Here is a 19,818-nt window from a genome sequence, read left to right on the forward strand (position 1 = left end):
AGGGCCAGACGGATTACCAGGACGTGTACTCCGAGCATGTGCTGACCAACTGGCAAGTGTCTTCACTGACATTTTCAACATGTCCCTGACTGAGTCTGTAATACCAACATGTTTCAAGCAGACCACCATAGTCCCCGTGCCCAAGGACACTAAGATAACCTGCCTAAATGACTACCGACCCGTAGCACTGACGTCTGTAGCCATGAAGTGCTTTGAAAGGCTGGTCATGGTTCACATCAACACCATTATCCCAGAAACCGTAGACCCACTCCAATTTGCATACTGCCCCAACAGATCCACAGATGATGCAATCTCTATTGCACTCCACACTGCCCTTTCCCTCCTGGACAAGAGGAACACCTACTTGAGAATGCTATTCATTGACTACAGCTCAGCATTCAACACCATAGTGCCCTCAAAGCTCATCACTAAGCTAAGGATCCTGGGACTAAACACCTCCCTCTGCAACTGGATCCTGGACTTCTTGACGGGCCGCCCCCAGGTGGTAAGGGTAGGTAACAACACATCTGCCACACTGATCCTCAACACGGGGGCCCCTCAGGGGTGCGTGCTCAGTCCCCTCCTGTACTCCCTGTTCACCCATGACTGCATGGCCAGGCACGACTCCAACACCATCAAGTTTGCAGACGACACAACAGTGGTAGACCTGATCACCGACAACGATGAGACAGCCTATAGGGAGGAGGTCAGAGACCTGGCCGTGTGGTGCCAGGATAACAACCTCTCCCTCAACGTGACCAAGACAAAGGAGATGATTGTGGACTACAGGGGGGAAAAAAGGAGGACTGAGCACTCCCCCATTCTCATCGACGGGGCTGTAGTGGAACAGGTTGAGAGCGTCAAGTTCCTTGGTGTCCACATCACCAATGAACTATCATGGTCCAAACACACCAAGACAGTCGTGAAGAGGGCACGACAAAGCCTATTCCCCCTCAGGAGACTGAAAAGATTTGGCATGGGTCCCCAGATCCTCAAATTCTACAGCTGCACTATTGAGAGCATCCTGACCGGTAGCATCACCGCCTGGTATGGCAACTGCTTGGCCTCCGACCGCAAGGTGCTACAGAGGGTAGTGCGTACGGCCCAGTACATCACTGGGGCCAAACTTCCTGCCATCCAGGACCTCTATACCAGGCGGTGTCAGAGGAAGGCCATCAAAATTGTCAAAGACTCCAGCCACCCTAGTCATAGACTGTTCTCTCTGCTACAGCACGGCAAGCGGTACCGGAGTGCCAAGTCTAGGTCCAAAAAACTTCTCAACAGCTTCTACCCCCAAGCCATAAGACTCCTGAACAGCTCATCATGGCTACCCGGACTATTTGCACTGCCCCCCCCCACCCCATATTTTTATGCTGCTGCTACTTTGTTAATTATTTATGCATAGTCACTAACTCTACCCACATGTACATATTACTTCAACTACCTCAACTAGCCGGTACCCCCCGTATATATAGCCTCCCTACTGTTATTTTACTTCTGCTTTTTTTTTCTCAACACTTTTTTGTTTTATTTTACTTTTTTATTAAAAATAAATGCACTGTTGGTTAAGGGCTGTAAGCAGGGGCGGTGTGTTCAATAGGGCGATATGGGCGACGCACTGCCAAACGGGAAAAGGAAGGGATTTTTTTTCTAATCAATTATATCACGGCAACAGTAGTTATCAGTGTTGTAATCTAGACGTCTGATCTGCCACAGTGCCACTAAATGTCCAATCAGGCTAAAGTCGTGCTTCAAATGGCCCCCCCCCCTTTTGGGGCGATTTCAGTCAGGTTGAAAATCGCCCAGAAGTCTGTCATAGACTCCCATGTAAAATCTATTTTTTTCAAATATCAGAGCTTTCAATACAATCTCTATGGGTTTCTGAGGGCTTGCACTTACGCGCTTTCGTCATACGTAACGTAACCATGAACGTAACTAAGAAAAGAGCGGGTAGCCTCATCAATCAATTCACGTACTACTATCAAGATGGCTATAGCGTTCAGTGCAACTCGATTGTCTCTTTGAAATAAGTTACTTTTTGTCGGCGAACAAATCAAGATAAATTGGCAACGAAACAATTAGGACCTCCCAGACCAAATTTAATAATTCAACAGGTTTCTACTAAAGGGGGGAAGTCCTACACCCGAGGATTTTCCAAAAATTGGTACGAACGAAAAACCTGGCTAGCAGGTTGCGATGTAGCTAATGCAGTCTTCTGCTACCCCCTGCTTACTCTTTCACCCTGAAGGCGGCACGGCAGACAGCACCGCTTGGACAGCGCTGGTGTGTAACGGACATGCACCATCTTTCAGGAAAGATTAAGAAACATGAGCTGTCAAAGACCCACATGGATAGCTGTTTGAGATTGTCTGTCTGCTTTGGGGAGAGTGAACATTCCCACTCAACTGGATGAGGGATACAGGCTAGCTGTCCGCCGCCACAACGATGAGGTTAGTGTTGATAATCACAAGTTTACTGGAGAACTGAAACTGACAAGGCTGACAAGATAGGACCCTTTTGTCCATTGTTATTGGATAGGAAAAGAACTTATAACCAGCTCCTGACCTAAATAGATCTTAGCACAACATTTTACTCAACATATCATATTCCATATTCACTATAACAAATATATTTACTACGACATTAGCAAGAACCGCCACATCCTCAGCCGGCTAATCCAGTGTGTGAAGTTTTGCGGAGTGTTTGAGTTAGCTTTGCGAGGCAAAGATGAAACTGAGGGCTCCACCAACCCTGGTAAGCCAACACTTTTGAGATCAGTCAATAAATGCTTCTGGTATTGACTTATATGCTGCCCCTGTCTTCATGTTGTTGCTGGACATATCTTTTTTAAAATGTGTGTAGGTCACCTAAATCATCAGAAAAATTGCCCCCCCTGAGAATTTTTTCAGGAGCCGCCACTGGCTGTAAGTAAGCATTTCACTGTAATGTCTGCACCTGTTGTATTCGGCGCATGTGGCCAATAAAATTTGATTTGATGTGTTGGTACCATTTCTTTATTCATGGCTGTGTTCTTAGGCAAAATTGTGAGTGAGCCCACTCCTTTGGCTGAGAAGCAACCCCACACATGAATGGTCTCAGGATGCTTTACTGTTGGCATGACACAGGACTGATGGTAACGCTCACCTTGTCTTCTCCTGTGTTTTCCGGATGCCCCAAACAATCGGAAAGGGGTTAATCAGAGAAAATGACTTTACCCCAGTCCTCAGCAGTCCAATCCCTGTATCTTTTGCAGAATATCAGTCTGTCCCTGTTGTTTTTCCTGGAGAGAAGTGGATTCTTTGCTGCCCTTCTTGACACCAGGCCATCCTCCAAAAGTCTTCGCCTCACTGTGCGTGCAGATGCACTCACGCTTGCCTGCAGCCATTCCTGAGCAAGCTCTGCACTGTTGGTGCCCCGAAGCTGAATCAACTTTAGGAGACGGTCCTGGCGCTTGCTGGACTTTCTTGGGCGCCCTGAAGCCTTCTTCACAACAATTGAACCTCTCTCCTTGAAGTTGTTGATGATCCGATAAATGGTTGATTTAGGTGCAATCTTACTAGTAGCAATATCCTTGCCTGTGAAGCCCTTTTTGTGCAAAGCAATGATGACGGCACGTGTTTCCTTGTAGGTAACCATGGTTAACAGAGGAAGAACATATACATATACATTCTGGAGTATATGCAAATTACCATCATCAAAATTGAGGCAGCAGACTTTGAAAATTTAGTATTTGTGTAATTCTCAAAACTTTTGACCACGACTGTAAGCAATGTATACAGAACTGCTCTATTTCAAGGTTCTTCATAGTATTCTGCTACCATGAGTCGTTTCCACGGGTTGACTGTATTTGATTGTCTTTGTTGAAAGGATAACTGTGGCTGTGGAAAAAATTGAGTTGCTGTGGCAACAGGCCTTTTCCAAGGCCCACCTTCAGCTGCAGGTCTTCCAGCTGCGTAATGAGGCACAGCAGGTTTGTTATAATACATAAAAACAATTACTTTAAGATTCTGTTCATTAGGGCACGCAACCAAAAACATTAAAAAATGCTTTGCAACTGAAATCAAAAAAAGTCCAGTCCCTGTTTGTCAGTTCTTACATTTGGTGCCTAATGAACATGACCCAGTTGTCTTGCCTTTTTCCATTTCAGAGAGGCTTATTTAAATGTTGAATAATTTTGGTTTATTTACCTCCACTTGCAGATAATGGAACATATTAAAAGCCTTCAGAAAGAGAAGCTCCAGCCTTACAGAATAGAGATCGCAAAAGATGCCAGAAGGGCTGAGACGTTAACATCAGAATTTGAGGCATCCATCTATACTCCTGCCATGGTAAATATAGGCTACTCTGATATTTTCTTCCTTCTAAGATGTGTGCATTGCAGTATTAGAGCTGCTGTGTGGATCCTAAACAACACAGCGGTGGTGTTTGTCCTCCTCCTTGTCAGGCCCTGGTCCGCTGTTCTGAGGATGTGATCCACACGTTAGCTGAGATTCTGCCTCCTGGTGATGCCCAGACCAGGGAAGAGTGGGTGCAGGTTCTGGACAGACTGAAGGAGAACTTCCACTCTGCTGTAGAACTCCCTAATCAGACCCTCCGAGCAGTCTCTGACTTCTACCACTACTACAACAAAGTAGTTGTCCACTTGCACTAATGTTTTATGATTCCTGACTGTACATGCCAACTTTTTACATTATACTGAAGTGGTGATGTAATTGAACATGACAACAATTAGGAAGATTATTGAAATTACATTTTAAATGTTTATCTCCTGTGATGTGCATGTGGTTAGACATTGTCTATTTAATCTGATGTCATGTACTCCATTTCTTTCATCTCAACAGGCCAATAGTTGGTACAACATAGTCCTGTGTGAGAACTTTCTCCAAGCCCTTCTGTGGGGTGTGAACTGTGACCGCCTCCCCAAGCGGCGCCACCCGCTGGAGATGCATGGCCCTGTCCCTGTGTGGAGGCAGGCGGTCTGTGACTTCCTGAGAAATAACCCCTCCCCGGACATGGAGGAGCTGGTCCAGCTGGCTCACCTGGCCAACGTCATCCCTGACACCCAGCTGCAGCAGACTGGCAAACGGCTATCACAAAGGTGAGAAACTCCAGTTGTGTGTCAGGAAACTACTGTTGTGTAATAAGGTTTATACCACCATGCGATTTGAAATGCTTTAGTAGGGTATTAACTAAAGACTTCCATAGCCATTTGATCTGGTGACTTTTATCGAATACTTGATCAAGGTTGACCCTGCCACGTTCTCTTTCAGGTGCATGACTCTGTGTAAACTCCTGACCTGTCCAGGGGCAGTTCCTATCAACGACCTCCAGTTAGCGCTGCAGTGGCAGTATGAGTTTCTGCGAGCCAGCCACAGGAAAGGACCTGGGCCACAAACTAACCTGCCTGTAGGCAGAGGGCCTGAGGCCATTCACAGCATTCCAGATGCGATGTGTAGTCACAGTAGAACCTCTGGTTCCAGATCCGACTGCCACACTAAGGACAACATGCACAGCCACGGCTCCCCCTCCAACCTGAAGAACCATCAAGCCCCTTTGGGTACGGCTCCCTCCAGTGCTGTCTCTGGGGCTGTGACTGCTGTAGGGAAGCCTCCGTCCCTCAGCTCCTTTGACTCTGGCTTTGATGGAGCAGGAAGCGGCCACATGGAGACTGGAGCTGGGCGAGAGGGGTGGGAGGGACTGTCCAGGGTACCAGGCACCAGGCAGCCCCAGATCCACAAGGAGAACATCTCCAGCGTGTCTGACTCTGAGGACCGCAGGGAGGAGTTTGACTTTGGCTCCGTGGGAAGCACCTCCAGGGCCAGCATTCAGATCATCCCAAAGATAACTGTGGACTCGATGCATTTTGAGATCAAGCTGAAGCGGTCGGCTACCCTGCCCCAGAACCCATGGCTCAGTCTGCCTGTGGAAGACCTGGAGAACTCCTACACGGTCACCATCACCCAGAACCCATCACAGTCACCACACCCGCGGGACGTCAAGAGCCCGAACCCTTCAGAGTGCTCCCACCACAGTGACCGATCATCCAACTGGTCCAGAGACCAGCCCTCACAGACAGAGGTACAAACCAGCCCTCAGAGCAGAGGGGCACAGCCCCGTATCCTGCAGGCACATGACAGCTTTGATGACTCGGATCTGAGCCCCGTTCGGAATGCCCTCTCCAGCACCATCGCAGATGCAAGAGATGGGCCCAACTACACTGCAGAGAGTGCCCCCACACTACTCTGGGATACGTATGACTTCCACAACCCCAAACAGGACACCTGTGAAAGGTAATGGCACACTATGCTCTTGTCTCCTGACTTGATCCTCATGGGTGCCCATTGTGCCTAGTAAACTGAACGCCAAGCACTCGTCTTGTTGCTGTTTGATGTGTTTGCAGGATAACCAGCTCCATGACTGAAGTCTCGTTAAATGACTGGGACCTGAAGGAGCAGGAGGGTCTCAGGGAGGTAGAGGAGATCTTGGACCGGGCAGCTGGAATACTAGAGGCACGTTGGTTCAAATGTTCAATGGATTGTTTTCATGCCGAAGCAGTAAATCGTTTGGCGCCTCAGATTTGCACTTTACTGAGATTGGTAATAGTGACCTAAACCTAGGGTTGCAAAATTCCGGGAATGTTCAATAAATTCCCTGGTGTTCCAGAAATCCCGGTTGGAGGATTCCCAGAATCAGGAGGGAATAAGCAGGAAATCTGGAATTCTCAATCAGGATTTCTGGAAAACCTGGGAATTTATTGAAAGTCCCTGGAATTTTGCAACACTACCTTAACCACAGTTGGCATAGGCCAGTAGCTTGCATTTGTAAACACTTCTCTAATTCTTTGTGTTTTTATACAGGAGGAAGAAAATGTGATGGCACAGGAGCATATGTTGGCTGTTCTTCTGAAGACTGAGAGCACGAACAAACCGTGGGAATCATGGGGCAGTGAGACGCAGATAAGTGTGGTAGGTCATGATGATATAAATGTGTACCTCTAGGTCAGATCTGGATCATGGAACCATTAAGCTGGTGAACTACGAACAAAGTAGACCACTGTCCGTACATTACAAATTGGATTCTATACATTTGATTTTGTGTCTCCCTGCACATTGGGTAAGAAAGTATTGTTTTTACAAGATTGAACATAGATTTAATTTAATAATACAATATGTTTATTTTGTTTGCTGGAGTTTAAATCGTAATAGATAATCAGCTGATGGGGAATCTCCACTATTATTTTTCTGTTATTGTTAATAACAATGTTATTGTATTGTTTTCCAGATGTCCTCCTGTGACCTAAAGGCACATGGTGTCCTGGGCCTTGATGACAGTCTTGCCTCTGCTGACAATGACAACCAGAGTGAATGCAGGTCACCAGAGGCAGCCAGTGAAACTGAGGCCTCAGAACACAGCATGGGCCACAATGGACGGCTGATGGAGACTGGTTTGACTGGTCTGATGTCCCCTCAAATCAGCAGGGGAGAGTTGCTGAAGGAGCTGAGAGGACTGCACGTTCTGGATGAGCTCATCATGGAGGAGAACCTCAAGCTCCACGAGCTTCGACGGGCTGAGAAGCAGTGCCTTGATGAAAAGCCCCCTCAATCAGCGAGTTCCCGAAGTAGGAGCAAGGAGAGGCAGGTGTTTCTATTAGAACTACAGAGGGAGAAAAGGGAAGTGGAGAGGATGGAAAAGAGCCTAGATAAAGAGATGACCAAAGAATGTCAACTCAAGAAGAGGATAAGCAGAACCAGGAAAGTAGTGAAATGCTCTATAATGGAAAGGACTTCTGAACTTAAAAACTTGGAGGACCGTGCACTCTGTGATGAGCTTATATCAGACTATAGGAGCCAACACCGCAACGTAAAGCACTTGCCTATCTTGCCCCTAGACCCCATAAACTTGGATCCTAATGAATCCCTCAGTATTACTGCAACCCCATGTCCAGAGACTGCCAAAACCCCTGTATCACAAGAATTTGTTCAAAGTGTAAATGGTCAATCCCCACATTGGGACTCTAATATATCCGGTTGTGGTGATGCCATGGTAGAAGTAGACACTCCCAGCCACCATGATCTTATGAAGTCCAGTGCACCACAACAAGTCTTAACTCCACCACAAATCCCTTCTGATACCAATGAATCTATTGAAGAGGTTGGAATCCAACGCCATGAGGGTACAGAGGAGAAAGATTTAAGATCTGGGGAAGTTGTTCAAAGTTGCACACCAGAGACCACCTCCTTGACACCGGAAATGTGCCCCGAACATGGAGCATTTGACCCAGGTGCTAATGCCAACAACCTCCCTGTGCCTAAACCAAGAAAGGCATCACTTCCTGTGAATGATAAAAGTCAAGAACTCAAAATTCCAACGGAACCCATGTATAGAACTCTCTGCCCTGATGGTGATTCAGACCCTGACCCTAGGCTCGCACCGCAAGTCGTGTCAGAGCTCAACACTCATCCGAAGCCTAAAGAGCGACGCCCCAAATCTACACACAGATCTCCTAGTCCTGTTTTGAGTCCAGATGTGAATGAACACAGAAGTAACAACCACGACAAACCCCTCGCAGATCAACAGGCGTCCTTATGTAATAACCCTTTGGAGTTCCATGAACAGTCAATGCTAGACGGTTGCTCTGTGGGATCAACATTAACGCCTGTTGACTCTGACTGTGTTCAGATAGAAATCCAGACAGAAATCCACCGCTCCCAGAAATCTGAGGATGTTTTAATAACACATTTGGGGTCTAATTCTGAAGAGCTATCTCGTATGTCTGCTGAAGTAACATCTGGATCATGTGAACCAAGCGGAGCTGATGAGTGGAGAGAAGTAGAGGTCCCTGATGGGTTTCAGAGGCGTGGGACTGCCAGGAGATCCCCTGTCAATCAACCCAATCACCACATCACCACTAGAGACGTAAGGCTTTAGTTGATGGGAAAGATATCCACATTATTCACCATAAACCTGATTTTATTATACATTCTCTTTCAGTTAAATGTGAATGGTTCGATTATTATTTATTTTTACAGATGAACAATTTCAAGACCGCTATTGTGCTGGACACAGGATCTGGTTTGATGAAAGCAGGGTTTGCAGATCAGGACCTCCCGACTACTGTATTCCCAAATATCATTGGGCTGCCCAAATACGAGGTAACGCAACAGCCAAGTATGTGGCATCTATACTCTGGGGCTGTGATGTTTTTCAGCAAGTGAAGGTCATTGGCCACCATAGCTTTCCCTATGTGCAGACTTTCTTTCTAATTTACATTTATTCTGGCATCAGGAAATAATGAATGGCATCTTGGAACGGGAGACCTACATTGGACACGAGGCTCAACATATGAGGGGAGTCTTGGCACTGAAGTATCCCATGAAGAACGGAATTATACGCAACTGGGATGAAATGGAAAAGGTTGGTGATATGTTGTTGACTTAATTTTATCCAATGATCTGTATTAGCTTTAGTGGTGCGTTTTAGGAGTACTGATGAAGCCATAGTATCTGGTTGTGGTGGTTTTGACCTTTGACCTCACTGCTCAATTGTCTGGTTTCAGATTTGGCACCACACATTCCAGCAGCTGCATGTGGAACCAGATGATCACCCTGTCCTACTGACCGAGGCAGCCATGAACCCGCTGGAGAACCGGCAGCGCATGGTGGAACTCATGTTTGAGTGCTTCAATGTTCCACTCACCTACGTGGCCATGCAGGCGGTGCTGGCGCTTTATGCAGCAGGGAGAACCACAGGTAAAACAAGCACGATTATATACTCTACAAATGTGTCTAGTCGGTTAACATATTAATTAATAATCAGTTGTATGCCAGAGTAGATGACTGTATGTTTAAAACTCAAATCTAATACTGGTTACTGTACATCTACTATCTGGATGAATAATTGTGAAGATGGCAGATAATCATTAGAGTATCTGTTTCTCCTACTAGGTGTAGTGTTTGACTCTGGGGATGGAGTGAGCCATAGTGTGCCAGTGTTTGAGGGATACTGTCTACCTCACGCAGTGCAGCGCTGCACCCTGGCTGGCCATGATGTTACAATGCACCTTAAAAAGGTATTTGATATGAATGCATAATTATCTGTATGTATTTATGACAGGGACAGGGATTTGGTCAATAAAACAATTTAGTTCAAAATTATTTTCACTTAAACAATGCCCATTGCCTGTTCTTTGTGTTACTGTCCTGTGTCCCAGCTTCTGCAGGAGCAGGGGGTCTGCATGCGCACTTCTGCCGAAATGGAGATTGTGAGGGAGATGAAGGAGAAATGCTGCCAGGTGTCCCAGGACTATGAATCGGAGTTAACCTGTGGGGGGTCGGCCAGCAGTGAGATGTATTACACCATGCCTGATGGACAGGTCGTCCGCCTCAGCACAGAGCGGTTCAGGTAACCATCTGACCGACCCCCTGTATCCTCACTCTGAAGACTAAACACTCACCCTAATGAGTAGGGATAATTAAGTGAGGAAATTGAGACTAAGAACTGCAAGTGTTTCCCCTTGCAAACAGTGCCATTTTATTCTTCAGTTTTGATTATGGTGCTACCAAATAAGCCTTTGGATAGGCACCAGGGGTCGGCTAAGATCTGTTAATCGGTGACGTCTTCCATCCACAGGGCTCCTGAGATTCTGTTTAAGCCAGAGCTAATTGGACGAGACCATTACGGGATGCATGAGAGTATTTTCAAGTCAATCCTCAGTTCAGACATTGATCTCCGGCGGAGCTTTTTGGGGAACATCGTCCTATCAGGTACATAGTTTTGGTTTATTAGTTGCTGAATACTTGTCCACTCATCTGCCCATGTCTGCTCGAAGGCTGTGTCCCTAATGGCACCCTATTCCTATGTAGTGCACTACTTCCTGGTCAAGAGTAGTGCACTACATGGGGAATAGGGTGCCATTTGGGATACAACATAAACGTTTTTAATTTCCCCTGTGAAGGTGGAAATACCCTGCTGGCTGGACTGCCTGAGCGGCTTCAGAGTGAAATTAGAACCATGGTGCCTACAGACTTGGGGGAGTGTGTGAAGGTGACAAGCCCGAAGGACAGAGATTTCTCTGTGTGGAGCGGAGGTGCAGTGCTGGCCAACTTGTCATCCTTTGCCTCGGCCTGGATCAGCCAAGAGGAATATGAGGAATATGGCCCCCAGATTGTTTTCAGGAAGTGCTTCTGAGCTGTACTCATCTACTGGGCTGGACTCGCCTGAACTGTATGGATACATGTTCTCACACCCGTGCAATAGAGTGTAGCTCTTCAATAGTGCCAAGTTTCTACATCTGTGCTTTCTAAACCTTTTAAATTGTTTTCAATCTTTCATTACTGATGTTCAGCACTGACCCTTCCAACAATCTGGTACTTTGAGTGTGATATAAAATGTTTCTACTGATCAGACAATAGTTGGGAATGTTCAGATTTATACTTACCGTGGCATTAATCCTGACTCAAGACGTTTGCCTTCCTTAAATCATGCCTTTGTGTCAAAGGAAGATTTACTTACTTGCTAGCTATAGTGCTTGTCATGAATCCCCTGATCAGGGTCTGGCCTTATGTAAAGAAAGGTGACTGATTCTCCTCTATGATCGACTCCTAAAAAAGAGTAACTGTACCCTTGGATGGGTGTGCCTCTTTTGAAATATGAGGTTATTTTTCTACAGGTTTTCCAACCCTTTTTGCAATTTTGTTTTAATTTTTTGAATATGACAAAAGGCACTTGAACCAGGTATTTTGATGATGGTAGGGAAACCTATCGATGTTCGATTTATTTAAGGGCCCACTTGATCAATCTTCTCAGTTTCTTAGAAACGACTACGACAATGCCACAGTTCTGGCAAGGTCCATGACCAGAACTGTACGTAGTGCCCCAAATTGAATCAAGTTTGTAAGTACATTTTCCTATGTTTTTAATTTGGTTTTCTAAAGTTGTCTTGAAATAACTTAACCTAAAATGTACACGTTATATTTTCTGTGTCCACTTGGTGAAAGATGGGCTACTGTAGTTTTCCCTCCAAGACTTGTAGCTAAATCATTGCAGGTGAAGAGTTGAGAATGTACTGTATGTTAATAATGCCACCATGCCTGAATGTTAGACTGACTTTTCATTTTACTTATCCATTCGAGTTTTCCTTCTGTTGTCTTGAGGCTGCACTTAGTGTTGCTTAGGGTATGTTTCATGTCCCAAATATAAGGCCTATATTGCGCAAGTCCTGAATTTAGGGTCATTATTGAGCTGTAAACAAACACTGTTATATTGCGCATTGATCCTTTAAGCCTATGTTTTTGTTTGTGATTGGGCCCTTGATTCAATGTACAAACATCACCTCTATTCTTGACTCTGGTATGATTTGTTGGTTCACATTGTATTTATTTTCATATTTGAGTTTGCATGTTTGTTCACAGTATATTAACTTTTTTTACTTATGAATATTGAGCAGTCTTTCAACTTTTGTTATGGATAGGTCATATCTGACTTAAGCACATGTTTTTCTATTATAAGTCTTTATGTAAAAGTATTTTGACAGCAAATACCTGAACTTGAGAATGTTTTATGTTGTTTCATTGAGGCTACCTGATAGCCATGTTTGTGATGCCTTTACCATTTGATGGTTTTCTTTTACTATTCCTATGGACACGCAATTGGCCTTATTAGTTAAAGAACTTGCTGTATTTTGATCAACCAGAATATCAACCCCATTTTATTAACAGTAGACTTACTACTACCTAGTGTGATTCACTTATTACATAACGACTCTTTGATTTTGGCACACCGTTTTTGCTTGTTCTTTTAAGTGTGTTTTTAGAACTGCCATGTTTTTCTACTCTAAAGAAGTGGGGTTGCCATGTGATCTTAATCACAGGTCTTTTAAATGGAGGTCTGAAGCAATCCCTGTGGGAAATGGAAAGGCCTTATCTGAGGGCTGAAATATGGAGACTGATGAATAGTCTGCTCATTTATGTTAGTTCTTGGTGGTCAGAGGTTGAAATGAAGTCCCAGCCTCTCGGTTTCGATTGTATATTTCATGCTCGAGTCTTGCTATGATGTACTTAAACCAAGTTGTATGTCAGGTCTGTTTTTAGAATAAATATTTTTATGTATCTGAAGAATGTTGCATGGTTTCATTACATCCTTCATGACAATGTTCTGCAAAGTAATAACGCGTTAACGAGAAGATTCACGAGTTAGTGTATCATCAACGCATTAGCTACTAGGCCTCCTACTGTTATAACCGTGCAACTGTCGCCTCCTTTGGCAGTGTATCGTTGATTACCATGGTAACCAACGGTTAACCAGGAGGGCGAGGTGCATCAGTGGTGAATGTGCATGATCTCCGTGGCTAGCAAGCTAAAAACATGTCTCGTGCTCAAGCAGAAAGTGTGATAAAAAACATAATTCGAGAAATCGCCCAAGAATGTGCCGGAAAAGGACATGCTGTGTCTGAAACATTAGTGGCTTTCATGGTGGGTACCTGGCTTAAGTTAGCAACGTGGCTAGCGTTGGGTAACTAGCCGTGTATGTGATAAATGTCAGTGTTTTACTTTTTCAGTTTTGTTTACATTTTAGTCATTTAGCAGACGCTCTTATCCAGAGCGACTTAGTTAGTGAGTGCATACATTTGTCATACTTTACGTAGTCAAATGTTTTTACTATTAGGTAAAAGCTGTTGTGTTGGACCCACAAAATCTATTCAACGTTGATCGGACTCTTACCAAGCAAGATGTTAGAAAACTTGTGGAAGTAAGTGTGTAGACTCACTGCATTTCATTATAACAGGCCCTGGTCTGGCTGGTAGCATGCCTGAGATCTTTGAGCAATGGGCTCGTCATTCATGTTTTTCCTTTGCAGTTGTGTGTGGACAAACTCGTGGATCAGGGGAGCCCTGCCCTTGACACAATCAAGATGCAAGTCTACTTTGACATGAATTACACATCTCGACGTAAGTGGGTGCTTTAAAATGCTCAAAGAATGCTTCTAAACATTTGTGATTCATATGGTGTACTAACTAAACCCTAGCTGCATTGAGACATAAGGCCATTGTGTCACGTAACGTCTCAGGACATGGGATACTGGTCTTGTATCCATTAATCAGTTTAGCCTCAACGGTCTTGATTTGTGTCCCAGGTGAGTTCATTGAGGAGCACCAGCGGGTACTACAGTCAAGGCTAGTCCCAGTGAGTCGAGAAATCACTGACAGCCGAGTGAAAACACGTGAGGATCTGGAGGGCCTTTACCATAAGATCGTCAGCTATGTTCTGCTGTGCTCAGGCCTGGGTTCCCCAACCGACATCACCACAGTGAGAGAGGCTACAGGTAATCATAAGGACTATTTTATTCCAATTTGTACCACTAGTTAAGAATCACTATTCACAAAGAAGGGAAAGGAAATGGTCAATTGTAATTACACTGTCCATGGAAGTGAGTTTTTACAATGTGGGAATCCTCACATTTTCCACCATTGATCAGTTTGTTCCTGTTTTGCTCACAACTGACTGTGTGTGATGTTTTGCAGCTGCCTTACAGAGCGTCTTTCCCCAGTCAGAGCTGGGGACCTTCATGTCCCTCATCAAGAAGGAAAAGGAACAACAGCTCAACGACCTCAGCATGATTGTGACTGGCATCCGTCTCTTCAACAAAGACAGCAGGAAAGGAGGAGAGGGCATCGACGACTGTAAGTTCCAAAACATCACATTTGTGTTTTCTGATAGACCTTGATAACTGAAACAATTTCTCAGAGCTCCAAATGTGGCTTTCCATTTTGTTCTCAATTTCCCATATAGTGCCAGCAATTCTGAATGAAGCCATTCCATCCACCAGTAAAGATATTGAATGGGAGCTGGAGCTTTCTCAGAGGTTGGCCTGGCAGTACACAGCCTGGCTGGAGAGGCTTCTGGACCCTGAGGTTGAGACCAGAGAATGCATTGTTCCCCTGGACATGCTTAAACAGGCTCTCTATAATGTACGACAACATGAAGCCTTTCTCAAAGTTATTTTGGTGAGTTAGCTAGAAGGTGATGGGCTTCATGACTTAGTCTTTACATGAAATTGTCCCAATGAGCAGTTCTTCAAGAGTATTCTGTTGCATAATAATTGTATCCATTATTCTGATTCAATTCCTCACCAGGCAGATGTCATTCTATGTGCAAAGCAAGTTGAAACCCTACAGACCGAACTGGCGACCCGTATGAAGCTTTTGAGGGTCACCATACATTCAAAGACTGCAGTACCCACTGCACAGGTTTTTGTAAGTACAGTATCTTGCACATATACAGTACCTGTCAAATGTTTGGACACCTACTCATTCCAGGGTTTTTCTTTATTTTTACTATTTTCTACATTGTAGAATAATAGTGAAGACATCAAAACTATGAAATAACACATATGGAATCATGTAGTAACCAAAAAAGTGTTAAACAAATCTAAATGTATTTTATATTTGAGATTCTTCAAATAGCCACCCTTTGCCTTGATGACAGCTCTGCACACCATTGGCATTCTCTCAACCAGCTTCACCTGGAATGCTTTTCCAACAGTCTTGAACGAGTTCCCACATATGCTGAGCACTTGTTGGCTGCTTTTCCTTCACTCTGCAGTCCGACTCATCCCAAACCATCTCAATTGGGTTGAGGTCGGGGGATTGTGGAGGCCAGGTCATCTGATGCAGCACTCCATCACTCTCCTTCTTGGTAAAATAGCCCTTACACAGCCTGGAGGTGTGTTGTGTCATTGTCCTGTTGAAAAACAAGTGATAGTCCCACTAAGCCCAAACCAGATGGGATGGCGTATCGCTGGTAGCCATGCTGGTTAAGTGTTCCTTGAATTCTAAATAAATCACAGACAGTGTCACCAGCAAAGCACCACCACACCATAACACCACCTCCTCCATGCTTTACGGTGGGAAATACACATTCTGAGATAATCCGTTCACCCACACCGTGTCTCACAAAGACACGGCGGTTGAAACCAAAAATCTCAAATTTGGACTCCAGACCAAAGGACAAATTTCCACTGGTATAATGTCCATTGCTTGTGTTTCTTGGCCCAAGCAAGTCTCTTCTTATTATTGGTGTACTTTAGTAGTGGTTTATTTGCAGCAATTCGACCACGAAGGCCTGATTCATACAGTCTCCTCTGAACAGTTGATGTTGAGATGTGTCTGTTACTTGAACTCTGTGAAGCATTTATTTGGGCTGCAATTTCTGAGGCTGGTAACTCTAATGACCTTATCCTCTGCAGCAGAGGTAACTCTGGGTCTTCCATTCCTGTGGCGGTCCTCATGAGAGCCAGTTTCATCAAAGCGCTTGATGGTTTTTGCGACTGCACTTGAAGAAACTTTCAAAGTTCTTGAAATGTTCCGTATTGACTGACCTTCATGTCTTAAAGTAATGATGGACTGTCGTTTCTCTTTGCTTATTTGAGCTGTTCTTGACATAATATGGACTTGTTTTTTTACCAAATAGGGCTATCTTCTGTATACCACCCCTACCTTGTCACAACACAACTGATTGGCTCAAACGCATTAAGAAGGAAAGAAATTCCACAAATTAACTTTTAAGAAGGCACACCTGTTAATTGAAATGCATTCCAGGTGACTACCTCATGAAGCTGGTTGTGAAAATGCTGTCATCAAGGCATGGCCATTTGAAAAATATATTGATTTTGATTTGTTTAACACTTTTTTGGTTACTAAATTAGTCCATATGTGTTATTTCATAGGTTTGATGTCTTCACTATTATTCTACAATGTAAAAATAAAGAAAAACCCTTGAATGAGTAGGTGTGTCCAAACTTTTGACTGGTAGTGTATATTCAGTTATATTTGTGTTGTAATGGGGGCAGTTTCCCGGACACAGATTAAACCTCGCTACTGTTATTTTTTACTTATCTATTGTTTACTTAACACTTATTTTTCTTAAAACTGCATTGTTGGTTAAGGGCTTGTAAGTAAGCATTTCACCTGTTGTATTCGGCGCATGTGACAAATACGATTTGATTTGATTTTAAACCTAGTCCTAGACTCAAAACCTAACTCAATGGAGAATCTCCATTTGAAAGAGCTTTTTAATCCAGGACTAAGCTTAACCTGTGTCTGGAAAACGGGCCTTTAATGTCTAAGCCTCAACTCGCATACTATGTATCCTCTTCCAGCCCCATTTCACAGCTCTGGCAAAGTTCTGGTCAGGTCTTCAAGATGAGATGGTGCTGTTGAGCATCCTCGGTAACATGATGGAGAACCTGCAGCCCTTCCTGGCTGCTCAGTCCCAGCTCTTCCCTGATGGTCAGTTGGAGGACATACTGGGGTCGGAGATCAAGAATTACGAGCAGAGAATGAAGGAGTCTTCAGGTAAGTACTCTGTGTGCGTTCCAAATGGTACACTATTTCCCATGGGGCCTGGTCAAAAGTAGGGCACTACATAGGGAATAGGGTGCTATTTGGGACAAGTCCTGTGTTTTACACCTCCACAGTCAATCACAGTAAAGCACTGCATTTATTACATCTCTATCATTAGCTATTGATTTTACATGTTTAATTTGAAGTAGATCAATTGTTTTGTTTGTTTTTCCCTTTGTCAGAAAACCGTATTGACCCCTATGAGATCAAAACACAAGAATGGCTCTTGCCTGAGACAACAGCCAACTTTGACAAATTACCACTGCAGTACAATGGAATTTGTGGTTATACTCTTGTGAAGAAGGATGGGCTTTTACTGCCAGGTATGTGGAGTTTTGGAGGTGGCAATTGTATACATTGTTACATTGTTGTACAACTAATGTTAATTCCCCCCCTTATTTTTGAAAATATTCACAAGAAATGATGTAATATGCCAACTTTTTTTCTTCTAACTAAACATCCCAATGCTGCATGTAAAATATTGACCTTTTTTTCAGGCAACCCAAGCATAGGAGTCCTGAAACATAGGGAGAAATACTATGTTTTCAGCTCCAAGGAGGCAGCTTTAAGATTTGGATCCAAGCCAGATGAGTACATTGCCCATGTGGCAGAGAAAGCAAAGCGGTCCCCTGAGCTTATCCAGCTCCTCCAACTCCACCAACAGTTTGCCTGTGTCACTCCATATTCTGAGGTATGTTCACTAACAAAATCATAATTCTTACGTAGCATCTTCAGAACTTGCAGTGATATTTTTACCAACAGTTCACTTAAATTCTGTCTCTGCAGATGCGGTCAGGGGAGAGATTGTTGGTAAAACCCATTACGAAGTGTGACAGCAGCACTCAGACAGACACTCATTTGTTGGAGACCAACATTGTGAAGTCATACGAGTGGAATGAGTGGGAGCTGAGGAGAAAAGCAATCAAATTGGTTAGTGATTTAATTGACTCTATATTGAGTGTACTGTTATTTTATCAGTGGTAGGTTTACCATGGTCTTGCATGGATCTTTTTTTATTGAAGGTAAACTTTTATGTCCTGCCTTTGGCAATGGGCATTGTTGTTTTTTCAGGCCAATCTTCGTGGTAAAGTGACCCACTCAATGCAGACTAATCTAAGTCACATGAGGAGGGATAACGTCACCCAAACCTACCTCCCCAAAGATGTTGCGTGTCAGAGCAAGAGGGATGGCAAGAGTAACGTCCCCAAACCTCAGGTGTACCTGGCTGGTCTTCGAGGAGGGAAAACCAACACTACACATATGATAAAAACAAACTTGACCAGATCAGTAGATGATTAACTGTTATATCTTCAAGCAATAAAGATAACTTTGATGGAAATGCCGGTCTTTGTTAGTTTTTTAAGAAATTGTTGGGCTCATTGGACTGGTGTAACCCTCTATGTTATCCTTCCTCAGTCCAAACAATACACAAGTCATATTGTTTGGACTGAGGAAGGATAACATAGAGGGTTACACTTGGTCAAAACAGAGTTTGCCAAAACTGTCCACATAACCGACTGTAGGAGCAGGCACGTGCACAAGACACATAGCCTATCATAGGCAAAGTTCGATGGGTATGACCTCCACCTGTTTGTGGCCCGGTGTACTCCGACTTGAAAACAAGTGCACCCAAAACACCTCGCCCCTCATTGCATCCTGGGAGAATGTTGCAGGAGCTGTCATTAGCTAGCACATTCACAGTGATGAAACTATAGTATCCAGCTGCAGCTCTGGATAATGTCTTAATTGCACCAGTATGCTTTGACCCGTTAAGTATTATATATTACATTTGAATGCTTTAGTATTATATGTCATGTTCGATTACATTACATTAGGCTACCAATGGAATAGCGGTCGTACAATATACACATTTTAGGACGCACATTATCCTACTCCTTGATTTCACCCATACAAATGCTTAGAACGAATTATGCATGTGTATAGTAGTTAAATGACAATCCAGAGTAATCTCTGCCTACAATGAGAGGACAGGATCTATAGTTTGATACAACAAGTGAAACAAATTACATACTGTGGCTCTGACCTTATAAATCATAGTTGTGTTTGGGTTAGATTTTAACAGGATGTGTACTGTACCTCAGAGCAATCATTCTCAACAGTGCATACTGATTAGAGTGAGGGGATTCTATTAATCACGCCCGGGTAGAAGTTTTTGAAATGGGGGAAAGTTTATTGCATTGGTTTTGTACACTGAAGTCACCATTTTACCTCCATAGTTTTGGAACCAAAGGGCCCTCCTCCCTCACCGCTTTTGCCCGGTCACGTCACGGGCCTTAGACCGGTACCCCGCGGCTCAGCATAATCGAATCCACCCATTGAATAGGAGAAAGGTAGCCAGGCGTGGCCAAGTTTTCATACTACAGTGAGGGAAAAAAGTGAGGTGTCATCCGTATTTGATC

General features: G+C 44.1%; 2 protein-coding genes across 2 annotated transcripts; both read left to right on the top strand.

The window, feature by feature from the left end:
- Positions 1–8,837: 8,837 nt before the first annotated feature.
- LOC311108135 (uncharacterized protein) lies at positions 8,838–11,187 on the top strand (the record flags this gene model as incomplete). The annotated part of the gene is made up of 8 exons (XM_084150769.1): positions 8,838–8,916; positions 9,030–9,152; positions 9,286–9,414; positions 9,557–9,749; positions 9,945–10,069; positions 10,211–10,401; positions 10,630–10,763; positions 10,955–11,187. The coding sequence occupies exons 2-8, from the start codon at positions 9,030–9,032 to the stop codon at positions 11,185–11,187; spliced, it is 1,128 nt and encodes a 375-aa protein (XP_084006895.1). The 5' UTR covers positions 8,838–8,916.
- A 2,174-nt stretch (positions 11,188–13,361) lies between these two features.
- Positions 13,362–18,697, top strand: LOC311108136 (cilia- and flagella-associated protein 206-like; the record flags this gene model as incomplete). Its single annotated transcript, XM_084150770.1, has 12 exons — positions 13,362–13,469; positions 13,663–13,746; positions 13,855–13,945; positions 14,131–14,319; positions 14,519–14,677; positions 14,787–15,001; positions 15,131–15,250; positions 17,155–17,350; positions 17,581–17,721; positions 17,896–18,089; positions 18,185–18,328; positions 18,470–18,697. 12 exons carry the CDS (start codon positions 13,362–13,364, stop codon positions 18,695–18,697), a joined length of 1,869 nt encoding a protein of 622 aa, XP_084006896.1.
- Between the last annotated feature and the right edge of the window lie 1,121 nt (positions 18,698–19,818).

This window comes from Coregonus lavaretus, assembly GCF_964263955.1.
Source record: "Coregonus lavaretus genome assembly, chromosome: 33".
Lineage (NCBI taxonomy): Eukaryota > Metazoa > Chordata > Actinopteri > Salmoniformes > Salmonidae > Coregonus > Coregonus lavaretus.